The following is a 24,205-nucleotide window of genomic DNA, read 5'->3' on the forward strand; positions in this document are numbered from 1 at the left end:
AGCGAACCGTCACTACCCCTCCTGAAACAGGAAAAGGAGACCAGCTCCCCAGAGTCCCCTACATCATCTGCTTGCATCCTCTGAAGCGGACTCCACAAGTGCACCGGGCGATGCGAAGGCCATTGCCAGGCCCAAGGATGGCGGGCGGTGGCGGCGGCGGGGTCTGGGGGCCCGGCCGCGGGTGCGGCGTTCCCAGCCAGGTCCGGGCTCCGCTAGGCTCCGCCGGACTCGGACTGCGGAGGGGGCCAGAGGGGGAGAGAGAGAGAGAGAGAGAGAGAGAGAGAGAGAGAGAGAGAGAGAGAGAGAGAGAGAGCGCTGTGAGGAGGGAGGAAGGGAGGGGTGGGGCTGCTATCTACTTTTTCTACTGGAGGTTCCAAGTTAAACACTGTCAGTATTCTGGGGACCACTTTCATACATGGTTCTACATATATACATAATTTAACAAAAATGGGATACCAACTTTAACTTACTGCACCGGCCCCCAAACTCGTGCAGAAGACGGAGAGGGAGTGAGTCAGCTTGGGGCACTGCACTTAAGCTTTGCGTTCCCACGTTTAAGTCAGAAAACAGAAAAATAACACGGTGCTGAACACACAGTAGGTGCTCAGGACACACTTGTCAATTTTTGCGAAGGACCAAGAGGAAGGAAATGGACATGAACGTGTGTTTGGGAGACTGCCACTCGCTAGGCCTGTACCAGACGGTTTCCATACATCGCTCACGGACTCATCAGCACGCAGTCAGGTAGGCATCACGGGCTCCAGTCAGGAGTAAACTGAGGCTCAGGAAGGTTAACCAGTCACACTAGGAGGTAGACCTCAGGGTGATCGGAAAGCCTCTGCGCCTTATGCAATGTGCCCCACGGTCCCTCCGCCAAAGCTGCGGAAACCCTGCTTTGCAGACAGTCGACACTAGCCATTTTGAGAAGTCGGATTTAACATCAGACTTTACCAGAGACAACTCTTAGGATGGAGGAACCCGCCCCAAATCTTCGGGGTCTGGTCCAAGCAGGACATGTAACGCCCGCTAAGCTATCGGTGAGGCCTGCGTGAGGCCCCGCGGGCGCCCGCGGCGCAGAGGCGGCCGGGAACTGCGTCCGGGCTGGCCTGGGGGAACCCGGCGCGGGTGGTCGGCGGGTCCGGAGGGCGGGGCGTCGGTAGGGCCGCGCGTGACGCACTTCCGGCCTGCGGCTTCCGGCTTAAAGGGCCCGGACCTGGCTCCCAACAACAACAAAACGGGTGCGCGGGCGGCGGCGCCTCGGCTCCAGTCCCCGCCCTCCTGCCACCTGCCACCTGCCGCCGCCCGGCCGCTCCTGGCCCTCGCCGGCCACCCCGCCGGCTCCCCGCCCCCGCCCTGCCCCGCGGGGCCGCGGACCCCGGCCGCGCCCTTCGGCCAACTCCTCCCGCCGCGCCCGCGCCGCCTCGCGAGACCCGCTGGCCGCGGCCGCGCAGAGCAGCAGGAAGGGAGCGGTCGCGGCGGAGGACGCCCGGCCCGACTGTGCGGCCGGCTGCCCTGCCTGGGCGCGGAGGGCGGCGGTGGCGGGCCCCGCGACCGTCTCAGGTATCTGCCCGGCGGCCGCCCAGAGCCCGGCCTTTCTCCTGCCCGCGAAGCGGGGCCGTGGCGTAGGGGCCTTGTTGCGTTTCAGCTCTGGGGTCGCGGCGGGGACGGGGCGGCGGCTCGGGCCGGAGCGCCCCCACCCCTCCCTTCCTCCCTCCTCACAGCTCTCTCTCTCTCTCCCCCCGGCCCCCTCCGCAGTCCGGAGTCCGGCGGAGCCTAGCGGAGCCCGGACCTGGCGGGGAACGCCGCACCCGCGGCCGGGCCCCTCGACCCCGCCGCCGCCACCGCCCGCCATCCTTGGTCCCGGCAATGGCCTTTGCATCGCCCGGTGCACTTGTGACTGACTTGGACCCGGAATATTAAGACCCACTAGCTTCGTCCCCATCCCGGCCGCACCGGCTCCTTCGGGCTCTTACCTGCTGCCCCTCTGCACTCTGCCGCCTTGGGGGCACCATGGACCAGAGCGGGATGGAGGTTCCTGTGACCCTCGTCATTAAGGCACCGAATCAGAAATACAGTGACCAGACCATTAGCTGCTTCTTGAACTGGACCGTGGGGAAACTAAAAACGCACCTCTCTAACGTGTACCCTAGCAAACCAGTAAGTGTCTGACAGCTGGGCCCGCCGCCCGGCGCAGCCGCCTGCCCTGGGCTCCCCCCTCCCCCGCCATCAGGCTGGTAGACTGGGAGGGCTTGTGCGTTCCGAGGTTGTGTGCGTCTCTTGAGTGTCCGAACCACCTTCAGTATCTTCCTGATGAGGTTCAGGTAATTAGTAAGAGTACAGAAATATCAAGGGCCATAGGAATTGCAGGCAGGCATAACAAAAGACCATTTTCCTTGGACTAAAAGTCATCAACCTAATATGGGATGACAGATGCATTCTTTAAAAAAAAAAAAAAAAGCACTACGATTCATGTTAAAGCTCCTATTGCTTATTAGACTAAAATTCCTCTTTACTTTCAACACTGGCCCAGGAAGTTGCTCATCAATGTTGAAGGGCAAATGTTTCTTTTCTTGGAAATAAGTATGTACCCCTGTGAAAGTTACATGTTCAAGACTAGTATATATCTTCGAAGAAGCAAAGAAGTATGAGTTTTAGACTCACATTCCTCTGCCCCTCCCTACCTCCCTCATTTTTCTGCTGGACCAGGACACAGACATTTCACTGATTGGGAAGAGAACAATCCTTCCACCCCCTCCACCATTTGGTGCATTTTTTTATTCCCTTCATATGGCCACTTGTAAATCAGTGTGGCAGTGTTTTCCATTCTGAATCATATCTGGATATTGCAAAGATAATAAATAAAATGCAGAGTACAGCTCCATCTGTCCCCAAAGGTAGCTTTGAAAGGACATAGTTGGTAGTTAGGTCTTGATAAGTAAAGAAGGCATGTGATCCACATCCAGATGTTGATGAATTAGGACTGTTTTGGCGTTACTGTATCAAGTGTAGTTTTAGATTTCTGAAATAATTACAGAAATCCTGCGGTTATTGCAAGAATAGGAGGTTTAGAAAAACATTTCTCACTTGGCATTAGCTGTGTTTGTCAGCACCTTGTGATACAAATATTTTTAGTACAGGAAATAAAAACCCAGAGGTATTTAAGGACTTGGAACAAACTAGCTGGAACTCTCATTTATTCAGATCTTTTGTTTTAAAGTTAAATTTTACATAAGGGGTAACAATTTGTTTTAAAAACTTATGCTTTACGAAAGATTTCCTATTGCATGTGATTCGTTTTTGCACAATTTCGAAGTAGAAAATAGCTTTTCAGAACAGTCAGAATTTAAAGTCATAGATTTCCATAGCACTGTTCATAACATAGCCTGAGTACCGTTCCTAAATAATACACGTCCCAGTACATACTCTCAAGTATGTACTTAGGTGAGGTTCTTTATATTATATGATTAAACCAAGTCAAAAGGAACTCGGTTTGCACTCTGATAGACCAAGAGTTCTTGCTTTTCTAAAACTTTCTCTTTTGTGAAGACTCTAAGTGAGGAATGTGAAGCCGGTCTGCCTTACCTGCGCCCTCCCAGCACTCACCTGTGCAGGCTGCCAGCGCTCACCTGGGTGCGTCAGCTGCTGGAGACAGCAGTTACAAACTTCTTCACACCCGCCCTCCTTATCTGCCTGGAGACTCTCGCAGGCTGTAGCATGATATGCAACCTAGTAATTGCCTGACTGCCTAGTTTTGTGGCAAACCTGACATTTTTCCTCCTCCAGCAAGTCTTCTCCAACTGAATTGCATTATCTGAAGGTTATTTCTGGGTTAATGAGAGTGGGTGGGCCTTGGGGGAGTCATATGTGTTTATTTTCATAGAACTTCACTGAAAACTTTGTATGGTGATTGGACTTGACAGGCTTACAGTCTAACTTAGTTATCACATGAGAATTTGAAGTTTCACCGTTGTTAAGCAGAACAACTGTTAAATAATACCCCAACGCCATAGGTAGTCCTCAGTCTAGGGAAGTGGAGTTCCAAAAGTTTTCTTTGTCAGGCTGTTATTTAGAACAGAGAACATTTTGCAACATAAACAATGTTACATGACAACTTAATACATTACACAGGAAGTTTAGGTTCTTGGGACCACCCACAGTGATTACTTAACATTGATTCTGCGGGTAAGTGTCTCAAGTTCGCTTTGGTGTTTAACAGAGGTCATTTTTATGCCTGGTTCTGTGCACATCTGCCTGCTGGGGTGGGGGCTTGGCAGCAGAGTGGGGTTCCAGTGCCTTGGAGAAGCACTTGTCCCCCAGTAAGAGGTAGAAGAGTTGACGGCTCTGGTCAACGCTGCTCTTTGCTGGGTGTGATGGTTCACCGGTAGGTGGAAGGCCTTGGTCCCTGTGGGCAGTGGCCTATAGGAAAATAAATGGAAGCTGATGGAGGGAGAAGAATGGATACTTGAAGTTGTGCCTCTTAGGATCTCTACAGAGATAGGTCATGTGTCTACACACTATTAATGGCATTCAGCAACAGTGTGTAAAATCTTAAAATTCTAGTTTTAACAGATATTGGCTTGACTTAATCATAGATAATCTCCACATGGATATTTTATCTTTTTTTTTAAATATATTTTATTGATTTTTTACAGAGAAGAAGGGAGAGGGATAGAGAGTTAGAAACATTGATGAGAGAGATTGATCAGCTGCCTCCTGCACGCCCCCTACTGGGGATGTGCCCGCAACCAAGGTACATGCCCTTGACAGGAATCGAACCTGGGACCCTTGAGTCCGCAGGCTGACTCTCTATCCACTGAGCCAAACCGGTTAGGGCAAGATGAAAGCTTTTTAAAAGCCTGTTCTCTCAGAGCTCATGTTGCACTGATTCTAAGTACTTTATATACTTTACTGGAGGCCCAGTATACAACATTCGTGCACTTCCGTGGGTCCCCCTCAGCCTGGCCTGCACCCTTTAGCAGTCCGGGAGCCCTCGGGGGAGGTCCCACTGACATCCTAAGCCACAGTCGGACATCCTTAGCTGCCCCAGAGGCAGGAGAGGCTCCCACCACCACCGCTGTGCTTGCCAGCTGTCAGCCCGTCGTCTTGTGACTGAGCAACGCTCCCCCTGTGGGAGCGCACTGACCACCAGGGGGCGGGGCAGTTCCTGCATTAAGCGTCTGCCCCCTGGTGGTCAGTGCGTGTCATAGGGACCTGTCATTCTGCTGTTCGATTGATTTGCATATTACCCTTTTATTATATAGGATTACTTAGTGTGATGGTACTATGTAAAAAAGATTATGGATCCATAATGGGCTACACAGGGGAAGGTGTTTTCCTGGTAGGAAGTAAGGCAGTTGCCATATTTATGCAAACGTTACAAAGTCATTATTAACAACCTCAGATATAGAATTGAGCTTTTTGGAGTTTTGCTTAACTTTGAATGGTGTTGATTATTGGTTTAGAACTGGGAAGTGTACCAATTCATGTTGATAGTGTATGTAGATATTATTCTAATAAGACATTTGTCATCGCTTCAGGACTTTAGATTTTTGAGATCCTGAAATTTTGGTAATTGCTACTAAGGGGTGAAGCTGCCTGTGAAGAAGGCCCCTTTTACTTGAGTAGTTTCAGACTTTTTTGTAGCTTATAGATGTAAATATCAAAATGGTTGAACTCCATATTATCCAGTAGAATGCACTGTCCTGGAGAAAACTTGAAAAATAAGAATCTCTAAATCCATTAGGCACCTTTCTCGTTATCTCTCTCATTCTTTTACTCTTCTCATACGTACATAATTACTAAGATGGACCTCACAGTGAATTCAGTTTTGAATGCAAACCTTCCTGGAGCTTGTATGCCTGGCTTTCCACTTTTCAGTGTTGAGGCCGAATGCCTGCCGAACATGCCCCTCAGTACAGGGTAGATTTCCTGTGTCTTGGTGCTTCAGACTGTTAAAGCAGTCAATTTCTTACGTAGGCCTTCCAGCTCTCCTGCTTAGCTAGGGAGGTTTGTGCTGTTTTTCAAATTGTTCCTTCACTTTGAGATTCTGTTAGAAATAAAGAAAACAGGAATAGAACCAGCTGTGTAAGTTCTATTTCAGAACCAAATTGCCTACAATTGAGATGAACATCTGACTTTAATTATCAGTGAAAATAGCTTGTGTAATATAATTTGAGGTTATGTCTCTTAATTTTGTAATTCCCCATTATCTTATTTAGGCAGGTCATTTAAGAATCTTATCTGCTTAACCACCTCTGAACTGATTCAGAGGGGCTGTAATCCATGCACACTTTTAAAAAAATTATAAGACAATTATCATAAAATTTTAGTACATAGGTTTAAGAGGGTTTCATGTCACATAGTATAGTTCACATTTTAAAAACTTTATTAAATTGAGTGTGAAGGCTGATGAAAAGTTAAAAGTTTTGAATGAATGTGGGTTAAAATTTGTTTTATGTAATTCCTTTGTAGCCTTTTCCTAATGTCTTTATGGGAAAATAACAGTACAAGTTCGTTTAATCATGAATCAGTGCTTTTTAAAATAGGATTTTTCCAGAACTTCAGTTTATGTTTCTCTCCTTTACATAATAAATGCATACTAATTTTTAAAAGGTTTTATTTTTTTTAAAAAGATTTTTTTTTAATCGATTTTTAGAGAGGAAGGGAGGGGGAAGAGAGAAACGTCAGTGTGAGAGCGGAACAGTGATTGCTGCCTCCTGCGAGCCCCTACTGGGGATCAAGCCCAAAAGCTGGGCACGTGCCCTGCCTGCAATCGAACTGCAGCGTTTTGGGGCAGGGGACAACGCCCAACCAACTAAGCTACACCGGCCAGGGCAGTACATACTCATTTGATGGCCTCAAATGCTTTTATTTAACTATTATAGTTGTATAACTAAATAATAGTTAACTACTATTTAACTATATTAACTGCCATTTACTAAGTGGTTACCGTGTGTACCAGATATTCTGCTGAGCACTTTGTCTGTTTTATCACTTTTATGCCTTAGAGATACCTTATGATGTTAAGTTTTATTATTAGCTCTTTTTTTTTTTTTTTTGCCCAAGTTAATAGAATTCTATGTAGTAGAATTTGAATTTTAGGGACTTGGCCATCTCAGTTGTATGCTTGCAAATTAAAAGAACTATAAAAAGAGGTGTATGTGTTTAGATGGTTTGTCATTTAATGGCTACAGGTGAATGGGTTGCATAACCTTAATACTGTTCTAATGCATCTCAACTTAGTGTATGGTTACTTCTGCTGATTTTGATAAATGATGGGGTAAATGGGGGATATACTCTCTTAAGACCTCAAAGCACATTGCTTTGCCCTATCTTCTCACATTCCTGCATGTTTGTGTGAACCGTAGCAGGCATGTACTTTGGCAGTCCCTGCTGTATCTATACCTGATTTGTGCATGGCCTGTGAGTGGAAACAGTTAAGCAGGGAATGTCCCTGTGGAGTTCTAGAGGAAATTCTTCTGTAAGCTCTGTGTGCTGGTGTTGCTTACAGTTGTTGCAAGGAGATAAGGTTTAGAGACAGTTTGGGTAAACTATGCTTCCATTTATAGTGTTTGTGAATTTCCTAGGGCTTTAGGTGGGCTGAATCTAGTGGGAGTGGGGGATATGTTCCAGTACAGATCCGCACCACTCATTTCCCACAGAAATGATGTTTTGTGCATGTCTTGGGAACCAGCTCTTCAAAGCTATTTGACCCTTGTGACGGCTGTATGCAAGTAGTACTGAAATGTTAACAGTTACTACTCTCAGAGGACTCTGGTTAGCGTTCTTTGAACTAACATATAAGTTGTAGATTGCTTTTACTGAGCTATTTGATTATTTTGAAGTTGGATATACTAAGGACATGCTTTCTTAAAGCCATGCATAATTATGAGACTCACTTAGTTCTTCACATAAAAAATTTAAACTTTTGATACCAACTAGGTGACTTCTAGAAATGTAAAGTATTGCTGACTTTGTAAAAGTCAACTACCAAACTCTTGTGAATATTTAAAATCCATTAGGGATGCATATAGTATTTTATCTGTTTTTGATGTCTGATTAAATGTTGAGAAGTCAGTCACTTTAGATAATAATATGTAACTCTTTTAGAAAGAGAAAGGTCTTTCCCCAATTTAGGATTTATCTTTGCAGTTTTGACTAGCCGGCGAGCTTTCCTCACCTTGGTTTGTTAGCAGTGTCTGCTTAGTGGGTGGCAGAGTTTTGGGGTCAGCTGGTCAAGCAGCTGTGTGTTAGGGTGGTGTAGTTCTCTCTCTGCCTGTGCGGACCACCATCAGAATGTTTCCAGCTTGGTAATTTAGATGGCCATGCAAGCGCTGGGGAAGGATATGCAGGTAGGGTGTCTGAGTCAGGAAGGAGCTTAGCTTATTGGAGAGCTCAATGAACGCCAGTTTGGCTAGTGAGTGAGGAGGAAAGAATACCATCGGAGGAGGTTGGAGAGAGACAGAAACCAGATCTGCTGGGCCTGTCTGGCGATGGTAAGGCATTAGAATTACACCCAGTGTGGTGGGAATCCAGCCGAGTGACAGGGTTGATTTACACTTTTAAAAGATGTTTCTAACTGTACTCCTCTCCTTTTCTCTCATATCCATCCCAAATAAGTTTTTACCCTATTGTCCACCAAGATTGCTTTTATTAAGACCACTAGGGATCTCCATGTTGCAGGGAGTACAGAAATAAATAGAATAGTATGAATGAATTACACTGTGAGTAATAACAAAAGCCTGGAACTACTGAAATACCTATTAGTAAACGGTAGCATTTCTATGTAATGGAGCATCGCGAACTGTCAAGACGGATGGGGAAGACATCGTAATAGTGCTGAGGCATAATCTCCAGGTTATACTAAGTGGGAGGACAAGGCACAAAATATTAGGTAGAGTGTACTAGCTTTTATGTGAGAAAAGAAGGGAGATACTTGTTTATATTCAGATTTGTTGTGTTGTTAAAAAGAAATGGTGGAAGGGAAACTCAAAATTGATGTTTCTATCTCTCTCCCCTTTTCCCTTCCTCTCTCTGAAGTCAATAAAAGCATACTTTAAAAAATTAGGTAGGGAGGGAACAGGGACATAAACTAAACCTCTCTGAACATATCTCATTCTATAATTTTTACTCTGTTGCCATATAATTTTAAAAATTCAGTAGAAAAAAGTAATCCTTAAATGGCAACACAATAATTTAGTAACTTCATGTCAGAATGGTGACATAACTGCAAGAAGAATTATCCCAAGTAATTTTGAAACAATATTTCAACTATGTATTTCTAGTGGGCTATATGTAAGGACAGAAGAAAGCCACAAGACCTGGTAAACTTCATCCAATATTGTTATTCTTATTTTGAGATTGTATATAGTAGGATAAAGCATATACGTAAGTTTGCTGATGGCAAATTTTGTTTGTTAATGTCATTTGGAAATTTGGTAATTATCTGTATTATATCTATAATAAATATGCTACCATTTGCTGAGCTCTTAATGTCTTAAGTGGAATTTGGAAAAACAAAATTCTTAAAATATGTCAGTTTTCTGCTTATTTATGCCTAAAGGGAGTTTACTTTGCCCATATTTAGGCATGTTATTCCCAACCTTTATTTTGTATAATTAGAAAAGTTGAATTATTTTCTTTGTCCCATTTCTTAGTTGACGAAGGATCAGAGATTGGTGTATTCGGGCAGACTGCTTCCCGATCATCTGCAGCTGAAAGACATTCTCAGAAAAGTAAGCAGATTTCTACCACTACTCGGTACCAGTCACAGTCAGAGTGTGATCGGAGAGTTGTTCTGAAATTTTATCAATATCCAACCAGTTCAGTTTTCAGATACTTAAAATCAACCCTTTGGGTAGCATAACATGTAAACATGAGCTAGAAAGTAAAAAACATAATGATAGATTCCAGTTAGTTTAGGTAGCAGTTTTGTATATCTATCTGATAGCTAACTAAGATTACATATTGTGTTCAGGTGATTGGCATTTTGTGTAGGAAAACTCAATCAACGTACTAGTAGTGCAGGAGTGGAGAGTTCAAGGAGTGGTGCAGGATTTTCACTGAGGACAGTCTCCTCTCCTATATCCCCTTTGGCCAAACTGTATGACATTTTAATACAAGTTGCTTGGGTTAGGAGTTTAATTTCAGGGCAAGAAATAGAAGGAAGCCCTATTGGTCCATCAGTTAGCAACCTTGAAGGCTGGTGCTTAGAGCTAAAATATATTTCAGTGTAGCTTTTTTGATAATCAGCTGGAATACTGTTTTGTTTTGTTTTTTAACGGAAACTTTTAACTCATGATTATTTGTGGAATTTATACTTTTATAACTTTTCTGCATTTGTGATGCTACATTTTGGTTGTGAATATATAGCTTTGATATTTTGCCTTAGATCTTTGACTTAACTCTTAATGTTGTCTGGACCGATTTAGGAAATCTGCATCCTCTCCTTTTGTTTGTGATCATTAGGGAAACTAAGACATCTTATACCAGCATATTCCTCCTGTTCAGATAGATGACGTTTTCTGCCAGTGTGACTTCTTGCTGTCATTTTCATTTTAACTATGTAGTTTCAGTTTGCCAAGGTGGTTTAATAACTTCTTTCTTTCTCGAAAATAGTGGAATTTGCAGCAGGTTTTCTCTCTCTCTTTTTAATTGACTATTTTTAAAGACAGTTTTAGGTTCATAGCAAAATTGAGTGGAAAGTAAAGAGATTTCACTTTTACTCCCCCCCCCCCGCCCCCCATGCACAGGCTCCCCCACAACAACATTCCATATTAGAGTGGAACATTGGTTACAGTTGATGAACCTACATTATTGACACATCATTATCACCCAAAGCCTGTGGTTTACATTAGAGTTCCCTCTTGGTGTACATTCTGTGGGTTTGGACAAATGTATAATGACATATATTCACTATTATAGTCTTGTACAGAATAGTGTCACTGCCCTAAAAATCCTCAGTGCCACACCTCTTCAAAGTAGATATTTATTTTATTATTTTAACCCAAAGATAGCTAGTTTGCACTGGACTGTTTTTTAAAAAAGTTCTTGCTGCCAGAAATGGTTTCTGACCAGAAGACTTAAAATAAAAATGTTTCAGTCGAAGGACTGTTGGCCTCTTATATAAAACATTTTGAATAATATGTTTACATTATGAATAGATCTTTGAACTGTTTTTGTTAAAGTCAGTGAACCACTTCTTTTTTTCAATTAAGTGCTGCCATTAGCTTTACCTACTTAGTTATAAAATGTTTTACAGGAACATTCCCAAAAGGTGAACAAATGCTATAGTTAATTTGATTAGTATGACCTTTGAAACTTGGTTTCTAAGGGTAAATATCTTGTACTTGATGCTTTTTAATGCTCTGTGTTCTGAAGCTACGGGGGATATTGTAAATCAGGAGTGCCTTCTGTCTACCTTACTGGGCACATCTCATGTCAGACTATCTCTGCAAGTTCCTCCTCTTAGCATTCTACTAGCCACCCCCATTAACTTCTTTCTTTAAACTCCTAGAGCTGGTAGTTTGTGCGCCTCCATCTGTGCAGAAGACTGTTTCGTATAGTTCTCTAATTGTGCTCTAATGCGCGCGTCTGATCTTTTAACAGTGTCATGAGCCTCTTTAGGGGAGGGGCTGACTCTTACCTTTCTGGGCTTCACCTCAGAATTCAGCACAATTCTAGATTTATGGTTGGCAGTGGGTAAATTCTTAGTTTCCAGTAGCTTTGTTTCTCTTTCTCACAACTGGGCATCTCCCTTGTCTTCCTGCCCCTTTCCTTTATCATACTTCATTTTTTCTTTTCTTTTTATGAGTGGCTGAGCTGTCCTGTGTGCTTCTCTGCCCTTCTTTATTCTCTTTCCTTTCTCTGTCTCATTTGCTTGCTTCATGCCTAAGTATAAATATACTCATGTAATTGCTAAGCTAAAATGTCATTCCTAATCATTTCTAGAATTTTTTTCTTCATAGTTAACAGGTTATGGAAACACATGAAATATTTATAGAATATAGTTCAAACATATGCTTTTACTTAAATATAAGTATTATAGATAAAACCAGTTTTTGACTTAAAAAAACAACAACACACCTATACATCACCTTGCTAAAATTAAGGCAAATGAGATTATGGTGAAATTATTTGAGTTTCTTTATTATAGTTGCAAAGTCTAAGTAATGAAAATATTTTTGCTTCTCAAAGTTTGCAGGGCTAAGCTTCAGCGACTATTGCCGTTCTGATATTAAGGTGCTAGATGTTTTTATATTGAAATAATAGGTTGCATGACACAGCTTTACAGCAATGTTTGCTTCAAGACTCCTTTGTATACAAAGTAATCATTTTTTCATATAGCAATTACTGAGTGTTTAGACCAGCCGCGGGCAAAGCGGGCCGGATCCGGCCGTTTGAAATGAATAAAACTGAAAAAAGAAAGAGACCGTACCCTTTTATGTAATGATGTTTACTTTGAATTTATATTAGTTCACACAAACACTCCATCCATGCTTTTGTTCCGGCCCTCGGTCCAGTTTAAGAACCCATTGTGGCCCTTGAGTCAAAAAGTTTGCCCACCCCTGGTTTAGACCATTTTCCAGGCATGGAGAAAAAGTAGAATTCAGAAGGGCTCCAAATTCTAAAATGGTAAATTTACTTTCAAATGACAACAATTTCTTACTAATAAATGGCTATGCCAGAAAGGAACTTAAGTTTTGAGTCAAGTATTTCAGCTTAGTTGCTATTGACATTTTGACTGTACATTTCCAGTACTACCCTTTCAATGTAACCTTCTTTACTTTTAGCAAGATGAGTATCATATGGTCCATCTAGTGTGTACTTCCCGGACTCCTCCCAGTTCTCCAAAGCCCAGCAGCAGTAGAGAAGGTCGCGAAGCGTTGGCATCCAGCAGCAGTTCTGTGAGTTGTTTGGGAAGAGTAAATGATGATTTCTCATTATATTTTTTTTTGCCTCTAAAAATTAATTGAAAAAAACAAAAAACAGATCAGTTGGAGCTTGTGGGTTGTGAGATGATGTTTTGAGTTAGGGATTTAAACTTTGTTTTTAGAAGTCCATTATACAGTGTTTTTCCTTGAAGGCTGTTCCCCTGTATGCAGGTCAGTAATAGTCAGGAGTTTAATTACTAAAATTCCAAGAAAACAGAATTATCATATGTTATATAATATAAACTCCAAGGCCAGTAAAATTTCAGAAATAAGGTGTTGAATATAGTATATTTTATTCAAGGTGGATTACATTATTTCAGTTTTAAATATGCTAAATCCTCTTGAAGTAGATTGCTTGGTCAAGAATTTTATTTCATTTTTAAAGATTTTTATTGATTTTTAGAGAAAGAGGAAGTGGGGAGAGAGAGGGAGAGAAAGAGAAAGAAACATCTATGTGAGAACAAAACATTGACCAATTATCTCCTGCACACCCCCTACTGGGGGTCAAGCTGCAACCCGGGCATGTGCCCTGATGGGGAATTGAACCAGCAATTTTTCGGTGCAAAGGATTATGCCCAATCTACTGAGCCATACTGTCTGGGACAAGAATTTTACTTTTTAAAAAATGACTAGATTTGGGTATACATTCCAACTGCAGGAGGAAAAATTACTTAACCTACTCAGCTCTTTCAGACTTGGGTATTCATTTCTCCTACCTTGGTTTTTCATTTACCTAAAATTGTTCAGGAAATTTTTCTTAAACTTTTCAACTTAGGCATTCTCTACATGTACGAAAGACACTGTCCCAAATCCTTTTACCTTAAATTATTTTTGGTTTCCCATAAAAGCTTTGAAGGTGAGAGAAAAGGATTAGATGAGTGGAAGCTTGCTTTAAACTTCCTGGGCAGAGACTATTATACTCTAAGTCAGGCATCCTCAAACTATGGCCCGCGGGCCACATGCGGCTGCCGAAAACATTTATCCGGCCTGCCGGGTGTTTTTGCCGCCGCTGCCTGTCCTGCTTAGCAGCCGACTTGTCCCGGGCCCGCAGGGCGCATGTGTGGAATGTCTGAGGGACAGTGAACTGGCCCCTGTTTAAAAAGTTTGAGGACCTCTGCTCTAAGTATACTTTCCTTCTTGTCAAGAATTGAGCCGAAACTCTAAGGAAGGGGATGAGTGGCAGATGATAACTAGATGAAAGATCTTCCAGTAGATGCTAGTTAAATGCTTCTTTAAGATCTAGATCCTCTAGTTGCTGTATTTAATTATATGTCCTCAATGGTAAGTATTCTGTAGTATCAGTTGTGGGAATTTAGCTTATATTAAACTGAAATATGTTTTGTCAATAAACCTAAGGGCCTGGATCTGTTTCCCACCTTGGACCAGAAGGGCAGTCATTGGCAGTGGCATGAAGTTTATGTAGTCTTTGGCACAGTTGTGTTGGTTTAGTTTTTGTTTAGTTTACTTTTAGAATCCTTTACTTGTCCAGTGGTTCCTCAGCCATGATTTCCTGTCATTAGTATATATATGTTCAGTTTTCAAGGTGTAGTATGAAAATCTGAAATGTGTCAAAGGAAAATTAAGTTGAATTCCCCTTAATGTTTTATGACTAAGAAATTTCAGTAGGATTTGAAAATGTCTTAAAAATCTAATCATGAGAGAGTTATCTAATAAGGTCAGAAATCCTGAGTTCTAAAGAAATAAGGCTGGGCTGCCAAATGGCTAGGCCTTTCTCCTATTAACTTTTAATTAACCACCTTGTTATGCTTCATTTAATGAGAAATCTTGTCAAAAAAGAAGCCTTTCCGAGTAATGTCCCTAAGAATCAGAGTCCATAGTGAGTTATTTGGTATCTGTTTTGTGTGGAATAACATCTTAAAGAAAGCTTGTGTTAGTTTTGCAAAAGACCAGTGTTCTTGGGACCTTTTACATGGCAGGACGTAGGACGGGTACATACGCTAAAAAGACATCCTGTCAATAGGAAGGCAGTGCAGCTAAAATACAGCGTTAGCAAACCTGGAAGGATGTTCAGATTATATTGTACCCAGGTATTTTAAATGGAAGAGCTATCATTTATATAAAATATAATTGCGTTTCACATTTGCATAGGACATGATAAATTATTTTCAAATCCTAACAAATGGACGGTCTTCAAGGCGTTATATTGTTTAAAGCTGTTGAGTCTGGTGAGTTACTGACATCATTGAAACATGAAAATTTTAAAATCCTGATTGATACCTTGTTCATATTTTTAAAAACAATATTTTTGGTATCTTTAAACTAACAGAAGTTTAGAACTGAAAGGAATCTTGAAAATGTAGCTCAATCTTATTTTTTGTAGGGAAGCTGAGACTCGGAGGTTAAGTGAAATTTTAAGGTCATGTTCCTTGCTAATGTCAGAGATAATACCAGATTCTAGATCTTCTGATTTCTAGCATGTTCCTCATAATTTTAAAACAGTGTGTTACTAAGAGCACATTATACAGTACCTGGCGCATAGGAAACGGCACAGTAATTGGTACCATTATTGAGCACTTTCTATGTTTTATGGCATCATGAAAAGAACTTTTCATGTAATTTAATCCTCACAATTTTGTATGCTCTTTTTGTATACAATTACTTCACTACTTAGCCTTCTCTAGTTGATAATTGAACTGTTGTGTAATTAAGAAGCTTTGATTTTTCTGAACTCTTTAGTCTCATCAGAATTAAAGTATCTTCTTACTATGCTGGGCACAAGATTCAAATGAGTAAATTCCTAAAATTCACTGTTTGCAGAGGGATTTCATCAATACGTTTTTAGCACGGTGTCTATAACCTCATGATTGCAATGAATTAAATCTTCCTGAAAAAATAGTTACATTTCTGTTTGTAGAGTTCAGATCAGTCAGGATCAAGAACTCCATCATCCAGTCAAGAGACCTTGCCGTTAGCTGTCAGTTCTTCCTCAGAAGGACTGAGGCAGCGTTCCCTTCCCCAAGCACAGACCGACCCCGCACAGAGTCATCAGTTCCCATACGTAATGCAAGGGTGAGTGAACACCTGGCAGCCGTGGGCCTCTTCGAAATCTGTTTCTCCTGACTTCCATGGTAGCCCTCTGCAGTGATCAGAGTGCATTTGAAGTTTATTCCATTACCTGAGTGCATATTTTGAGAATTAGAAGGTGAAGTAGAGCAGTGATGTTGAAAGCTGCTCATGTATCAGAATCATCTAGGGCTGTATTTTTTAGTTTTTAATGTTTGTGCTAATCACCTGGGGATCTTGTGTAGATGCAGGTTCTGATTCAGTAGGATGACTTGTAGTTCAGAAATGAAAATTTAGAGAAATGCTTTCAATTCCGGAGCATTCAAAGACATTTCTTTATCTCTTTATGGCAGAAATGTAGACAACCAGCTTCCTGGACAAGCTGTTCCAGCCGGATTCCCAGTGTACCCCGCATTCAGCCCATTGCAGGTGCTGTGGTGGCAGCAGATGTATGCTCATCAGTATTATATGCAATAGTAAGTGAATTTCAGTATCTTAACTCACTGTGTTATTTACTTTATTTTCTGCTTTTATCCTAAGTAACTTGAGTTGGGATTACATTTACTGATGTATTACATTAACTTTTAAAAATTATTATAAGGAGTTCACAAACATCTCAGCAGATACTTATTAAAAAAATCAAATGGTTATATCCCTGATGAACATAGATGCTAAAATCCAAGAAAAGATTAGCAAACCAAATCCAGCAACACATTAAAAATAATGATCAAGTTGGATTTATTCTACTAGAACTGATAAATGAATTCAGTAAAATAGGATACAAAATAAATATCCAGAAATCAGTTGCATTTTAATTAATTAATTTTATTTTTATTACTATTATTTTTTAAATATATTTTATTGATTTTCGAGAGGGAGAGAGAGATAGAAACATCAATGATGAGAGAGAATCATTGATTGGCTGCCTCCTTCATGCCCCCTACTGGGGATCGAGCCCGCAACCCAGGCATGTGCCCTTGGCCGGAATCAAACCTGGGACCCTTCAGTCTGCAGGCTGACACTCTATCCATTGAGCTAAACCAGCTAGGGCTCAGTTGCATTTTTATACACCAATAGTGAACTATCAGTAAGGGAAACTAAGGAAAACAGTCCCATTCACAATTGCTTCAAAAAGGAATAAAATACCTAGGAATAAATTTAACCAAGGATGTAAAAGACCTGAACTCAGAAAATTACAAGACACTGAAGAAAGAAATTAAAGAAAATACAAGCAAGTGGAAGCCTCTCTATATATAAAAGCCCAGTGACCAAACGGCAGAACGACCAGTTGACCAGATGCTATGACATGCACTAACCACTGGGGGCAGACGCTCAACACAGGATCTGTCCCCTGGTGGTCAGTGTGCTCCCACAGTGGGAGTGCCATTCAGCTGATCGGGATGAGCGCCGCCCCCACAGCAGGCCGATCCCTGCAGGCCATGCCCCCCACCAGTGCACGAATCCATGCACTGAGCATCTAGTATACCATGTTCATGGATAGGAAGAATTGACTTCATTTAAATGTCCATGCTACCCAAAGCAATCTAAAGATTCAATGCAGTTTCTATCAAGATACCAATGGCGTATTTCATAGAACTAGAGCAAATATTCCAAAAATCTATATGGAACCACAAAAGACCCCAAATAGTCTAAGCAATCTGGAGAAAGAACAAAATTATACTAGAAGATCATAGTAACCAAACAGCATGGTACTGGCATAAAAACAGATATACAGATCAATGGAACAGAATAGAGAACCCATGCCTTTATAGTCAAGTAATATTTGACAAAGGAGGCAAAAACACAGTGGGATAAAGATAGTCTATGCAATCAATGGTGTTGGGAAAATTGGACAGATACGCGCAAAAAAAATAAAACTAGATCATCCTATACCACACACAAGAATAAATTAAAAAATGGATTAAGAACTTAAATGTTAGTCTCAAAACCATAAAAATCCTAGAATAAAACAGGCAGTAAAATCTCAGACATTTCTCATAATAATATATTTTTCTTTTTTTTTTTTTAATTAAATCTTTATTGTTCAGATTATTACATTTGTTCCTCTTTTTTTTTCCCCCCATAACTCCCCTCCTCCCAGTTCCCGCCCCACCCTCCGCCCTCACTCCCCACCCACTGTCCTCATCCATAGGTGCACGATTTTTGTCCAGTCTCTTCCCGCATCTCCCACACCCCTTTCCCCCCCAGGAATAGTCAGTCCATTCCCTTTCTATGTCCCTGATTCTATTATAATCAACAGTTCATTCTGTTCATCAGATTATTTATTCACTTGATTCTTAGATTCACTTGTTGATAGATGCATATTTGTTGTTCATAATTTGTATCTTTATCTTTTTCTTCCTCTTCCTCTTCTTAAAGGATACCTTTCAGCATTTCATATAATCCTGGTTTGGTGGTGATGAACTCCTTTAGCTTTTCCTTATCTGTGAAGCTCTTTATCTGACCTTCAATTCTGAATGATAGCTTTGCTGGATAAAGTAATCTTGGTTGTAGGTTCTTGGTATTCATCACTTTGACTATTTCTTGCCACTCCCTTCTGGCCTGCAAAGTTTCTGTTGAGAAATCAGCTGACAGTCGTATGGGTATTCCCTTGTAGGTAACTGAGTTTCTTTCTCTTGCTGTTTTTAAGATTCTCTCTTTATCTTTTGCTCTTGGCATTTTAATTATGATGTGTCTTGGTGTGGTCCTCTTTGGATTCCTTTTGTTTGGGGTTCTCCGCGCTTCTTGGACCTGTAAGTCCATTTCTTTCACCAGGTGGGGGAAGTTTTCTGTCATTATTTCTTCAAATAGGTTTTCAATATCTTGCTCTCTCTCATCTTCTGGCACCCCTATAATTCTGATGTTGGTACGCTTGAAGCTGTCCCAGAGGCTCCTTACACTATCCTCGCATTTTTGGATTCTTTTTTCATTTTGCTTTTCCGGTTGGGTGTTTTTTGCTTCCTCGCATTTCAAATCATTGACTTGATTCTTGCGCTCCTCTGGTCTGCTGTCGGGAGTCTGTATAATATTCGTTATTTCAGTCCGTGTATGCTTAATTTCTAGTTGGTTCCCCAATATAAGATCGAGGGTCTTATTAGTTTTCTTGTAGATCTCATTAAGTTTATCGGCGGCTTCTAAACAGTTCTTGAGAGACCTTAAAAGTGTGGTTCTGAACTCTATATCTTCCATTGACAATCTTGTCCTGTTTCTTTGTCTCCGCATTTTGTTATGCTTCCTTGGTGCACCCCCTAGTGGTCTTTGTTCGCAGTCTTATAGTTAAATCTTGATTGTTGTAGCTAATTCCAGGGAGGGTTTGACCTCCAGGCCAAGTGGCTATGAGAATCAGCTGTGTCAGCAGTGAGAGAACTTCTGTCCTCTAGGGAGGTGCTAATCTGGCGTTTGCCTGAGGCTATCCGGCAAATGCCTGTGTGCAGGGCTTGGGCGGGGCGGGTCGCACAGGATCAACAGGGTGGGCCGGAGAGAGCAGTTATGGCGGCTCTCAGTCCTGTCCCCAGGGGCTCTGCCTCTCTGAGTCCCAGCACCCGCTGCAAAGCTCAGAGAGAAAGCTGCACTCGCTCTGACCGAAGCCAGACAGTCCCGCTTCTCCCGTTTGAGTCTGGGTCCCTAAAGACTCGCCCGTATCTGGAGCTCAGAGTCTGCGACTCCCTCCCGATTGAAAACGCCAACCGCGCCCTCTGCCGCCAGCCCGCTCCGCGCACTCCGCACCTCAGAATCTGACTTCAGCACTGCGCCTCCTCTGAGTGTCCGTATGCGTTTCTCTTTCCTCCTAGTTGTAGGACTTCCACTCAGCCAGCGTTCCTGTGGTTCTGGGTGATGTCCCTTCCGTTTTTTGGTTTCACTTTTGAAGTAGTTGTTCAAAGCAGCAAACTCCGGCGTTAACCTATGCCGCCATCTTGGTTCTCCACAATCCTTTCACTGAGTGTCTCATAATAATATATTTTTCTGATGTATCTCCTTGGGCAAGGGAAACAAAATAAAAAATAAACAAATGGGATTACATCACAATAAAAAGTTTTTGCACAGCAAAGGAAACCATCAACAAATTGAAAAGATAGCCCACTGAATGGGAGAACGTATTTGCTGGTACATTTGACAAAGTGTTAATACCCAAAATTTATAAAGAACTTATAAAACTCAACACCAAAAAACCCAAACAAATTAAAAAATGGGCAAAGGACCTGAATAGACACTTCTTCAAAGAGGACATATAGATGGCCAGTAGACATATGAAAAGATGCTCAACTTCTGAATCAATATGAGGTGTAGTAAGTGTTTTGGAACCAAAAACCTGTATAGATGCAAGATCTTAGAATACAGGCTTAAATAGGCTTTTGTAGCCTAGGAAACTTCTATTTTGTATTTTGCTATCTTGATTTTTAAACTTTTGATTGTAGAAGAATTTCAACATATAGAAAGATAGAATATAAAATGAACACTGTGTTCCATCACCCAATTTCAGCATTTATCAATTCATGACCATCTTCTATAACTTTCCCCCTAGGCTGGATAATTTAAATACTATATATATTATTTTACTAGGAGCATATTATAGAAAAATTTTCCTGATTTTCCAGCAATTAATTTATAAGCAAACTTTAGAACCACAATTCTTTGCAAGTTAATAAAGGACCTCTATCAGTGGTCCCCAGATGGAGTTCCCAGAAGTCAGGATTGGGGTTGAAGGGTTAATATCTTAAAATGCTAATACAAATCATTTATCACTGACTGGACACAGGGTCATGACTAATGTACATTTTTTAGACAAATCCTTCAAAACCTGGGTCTCAGGGGGAGGGGGTGGGTACTATGTAGAGTGACAAAAGGGGCCATTAGTGAAGAGATTGGAAAGAGATTTGGTTGTTACCTTATAAAGTATTTAGTGCAAAGGAGAAGAGAGTGATTCATGTGGCTGTTCTTATCTCCCCTCCATCCCCCCAAACCAGGCTGAGAGCCTCCTTCCCTGAGCTACTCCTGCCACAATCTTGGTCCCACTTTCCACTGAAATTTGTGCTTACCTAAAAAATGGGGGGCAGGGGTAGTGATAGTCCATATCAGGTTTATGAAAAACACATATGGCTTATCCAGGACGCTTTGAAAAAATACATAGTGTGATCAAGTTCTTCCCTTTTTAATGTTTACTTTGGTGACTCTTCCAGTCAAGCTGCAGTTTCAGCTCAGGCCACATCAGATGCCACCCCTGCCCAGCCTGCGCCTTCACAGCCTCTAAATTTGGCACGTCTTCCTGGAGAAGAACCTCCACCAGCTCCCAACTTAGTGGCCCGAGAAAATCGACCCATGAATGAGAATGTTCAGATGAATGCCCAGGGAGGCCCGGTGCTAAACGAAGAAGACTTCAATCGAGACTGGCTAGACTGGATGTATACGTTCTCACGAGCCGCCATCCTCCTCAGCATCGTGTACTTCTATTCCTCTTTCAGTCGCTTTGTCATGGTCATGGGAGCCATGCTACTGGTTTATTTGTGAGTGATGTTCATTACCTTTCTGTGGTTCCTTTTAATGACTTTTTCAAACTGGTCAGCACAGAATCTGGCATATGGTCGTCTTTCGTGAATGTCAGATGAGGAAATAAGAATGTTGGGTTTCGTAGGTCTGGCATCAGAAGCAGACCAGGTTATGTTGAGTGAGAACATTTATCAGAATTGTCTAGAAGCAAATTTTTCCTTTATTGTCAATTATAAAAACTATTAATTCAGCTATTAACAATATTTAGAACTGGTGGAAGTATATGATTCATTCTTGTACAAGTATGTTCTTTTTAATTATAGTTACTAATAGTAAGTCCTTTAGGTACAGGTCAGATTTTTTTCTTCCTAAGTAGACTAACTTTGCCTTGCCACAAGAGGCAAGCAAATTATCTAGTTGAATTTCATTTTAAAAAATAACAAAAAGGTTTTATAACTCCAGACATGTCTTAATATCTAGCATAAACGCAATTAAGCCCATGATAGACTTTTTGCCTTAAATTGGTTTCTGTTTTGCTGTTATTGCTTTGAGAGGGGTAGTTCTCAGCCTAAAGTAGGCAATATGGTCCTTTCATGTAATATAGTTCTAATCATTTTTCTCTTGTAGGACACTAATGCTTCATAGTTTTATAAAGAAAAACAGTTGTGACTTATTTTCTTTTTCTTTATTTTACCAAACAGACACCAAGCTGGATGGTTTCCTTTTAGGCAAGAAGGAGGTCAGCAGCAGGCTCCCAACAATAATGCTGAAGTTAATCATGGGCAGAATGCAGACAACCTAGAACTTGAAGAAATGGTATGCTAATGAGGTTTTGTATGTTTTCAGTGTGGATCTGTCCTCAGCGTTGTATGAGGCAACATGATAAAACAGTCTTGGGTGTTCCATAAGTATTCGAGGAATAGCACATGAAGAAAAGTTAACATATAAGCTGTGTGGTTTCATCTGGAAGAACTTAGTCATATTAGAATTAAGTGGGAAGAACTAATATTTTTCTTCCTTAAAATAGCCTAGAAAGAAAATTATGCACATGGTGAGAATTTATTGTATTAAATTGGCAGTTATCCCTTTGAACTCAAACACCAAGGAATTTATCAGTTTTGGATTTAACAAAGATTTCTAATGACCAGCTCTGTACCATTTTCTTACTCTCACGTTCCTTCCTTCTCTAGGGAAGTACTTAACTCTCCTTTTTGGCACGCGTGCGTGCTAGCTGCTTACTCACTTAGGAGTACATTTCTTGTTTTGTTTGAAAGGAGCGTCTCATGGATGATGGGCTTGAAGATGAGCATGGAGAAGAGGCGGGTGAAGACGGCAGTGCACTCCACAGGCCTGGACTCATGGCGTCCGCTTGGGCTTTCATCACCAGCTTCTTCACTTCACTCATACCAGAGGGGCCTCCCCAGGTCGCCAATTAGATCTGAAAACTCTGCCAGCTGCAAAGGAAGGTCTGGCTTTAGGAACGTGACTTAAATAACAGTGCAATTTCAAAAAAATTTATTACTTCCTTTTCATCATCATGTACAGAGGTGTTTTTTTCTTTAAGCTTCTCATGCATATGAATAGTTTAAGCACAAATGAACTACTAAATGTGTGATTAAAAAAAGAAATCCTAACAGAACATAGTGCAACAACATTGATCTTCCAGGTTTTATTAATTTTAATTATGTATATTAAATCAGACAGGCCTCTATGTGCATCTTATTTCTTTAAAGAGCTGCTTCACATACAAGTGTTAAAATAGCCCAGCCCCAGTGTATAATTTGAATAAATATCTATTTTCTGTGAGTTACCCTAAAAGTTTTAAACAGAATGACCTCATAGTTTCTAAAAAGATTATTATTTACCTAAAATGTGCTAGTAGCATCTTGCCCAGCCATAAAGCAATAAACTTCTCAATGATCTTAATTTTGACATTTGAATAAATAATGGAAACTTTTCTATTTTAAGGGTAAGTGTCCCATCAATTGGAATTAGTACCTTAAAAAAAAAAAGGCAGCTCTTCAATGGAGTTAATAGTGATAAAAAATGTTTGATATAAGCAGTACTTTTATAAAATAAGATATGCTGGAAATCATTCCCTGTAATTTTTTAAAATAAAAGGTCAACTATGTTAAACTGTCTTAGGGGATATTTGTTTAAACTCTTCAGTAATGTACACAGTAGATACAAAACTTGATATAAACGTAAGTAGTTGTTGGGAAGGGTTGCTAAAGTCTTCAAGGACATTTTTGCCTGTTCCATTTCAGATGGATATCTAGTTCTCAGATAGCTCTGAAAAAAAACAAAACAAAACCCTGTGTGAGCCCATTCAGTATTTCAGATGAAAGGAGTAAGTTTCTTACGGGAAGCTAATTAAAATTGAACAAATGAGGATAGGAGGACTTTCCATGGGCAAACTTATTCAGGAAATGTATTACACAGTTAATGGTAGAACAAAATGGAAGGTTAAGAAGCATCTATGAATTATTCTCTAGGTTGTTTACTCATAATGATAATGGTGACATTTCAAGGGATAACTGGTTTACTTTTTGAAAAGTAAAATTAGGTTTCTGTTCATATATGTCAATCAAGACATCACGATTGAATATGAGCAGCTGAACCATCCTATCTAATAAAAGAGAAACATGGTAATTAGCATACAACCGCTATCCTTCCCATTGGCTAATCAGGGCGATATGCAAATTAACTGCCAGCCAAGATGGCGGCCGGCAGCCAGGCAGCTTGAAACTAACAGGCTTGCTTGC

The 24,205-nt window shown here is 41.1% G+C and overlaps 1 protein-coding gene across 2 annotated transcripts; it reads left to right on the forward strand.

Annotated features, from left to right (window-relative positions):
* The first annotated feature begins 1,218 nt into the window (after nt 1–1,218).
* Nucleotides 1,219–23,571, forward strand: HERPUD2 (HERPUD family member 2). Of its 2 annotated transcripts, XM_036327338.1 has the most exons (9): nt 1,220–1,560; nt 1,756–2,157; nt 9,657–9,734; nt 12,792–12,905; nt 15,808–15,962; nt 16,310–16,432; nt 21,134–21,457; nt 22,142–22,256; nt 22,715–23,571. In XM_036327338.1, the coding sequence occupies exons 2-9, from the start codon at nt 2,011–2,013 to the stop codon at nt 22,874–22,876; spliced, it is 1,218 nt and encodes a 405-aa protein (XP_036183231.1). In that variant the 5' UTR covers nt 1,220–1,560; nt 1,756–2,010; the 3' UTR covers nt 22,877–23,571. The 2 variants fall into 2 exon arrangements, with proteins under 2 accessions (XP_036183232.1, XP_036183231.1); XM_036327339.1 differs by lacking the exon at nt 9,657–9,734 and having other exon boundaries at nt 1,219–1,560.
* Nucleotides 23,572–24,205: the final 634 nt, after the last annotated feature.

This window comes from Myotis myotis, unplaced genomic scaffold (genome assembly GCF_014108235.1).
Source record: "Myotis myotis isolate mMyoMyo1 unplaced genomic scaffold, mMyoMyo1.p scaffold_m19_p_11, whole genome shotgun sequence".
NCBI classification, from domain to species: domain Eukaryota; kingdom Metazoa; phylum Chordata; class Mammalia; order Chiroptera; family Vespertilionidae; genus Myotis; species Myotis myotis.

Excerpts from the sequence above, each read along its gene's own strand:
- HERPUD2 (XM_036327338.1), top strand. The coding sequence starts at position 2,011 with ATGGACCAGAGCGGGATGGAGGTTCCTGTGACCCTCGTCATTAAGGCA. Across the intron at positions 2,158-9,656 it reads ACGTGTACCCTAGCAAACCA|TTGACGAAGGATCAGAGATT; the intron begins GTAAGTGTCTGA and ends CCCATTTCTTAG. Across the intron at positions 9,735-12,791 it reads TGAAAGACATTCTCAGAAAA|CAAGATGAGTATCATATGGT; the intron begins GTAAGCAGATTT and ends CTTTACTTTTAG.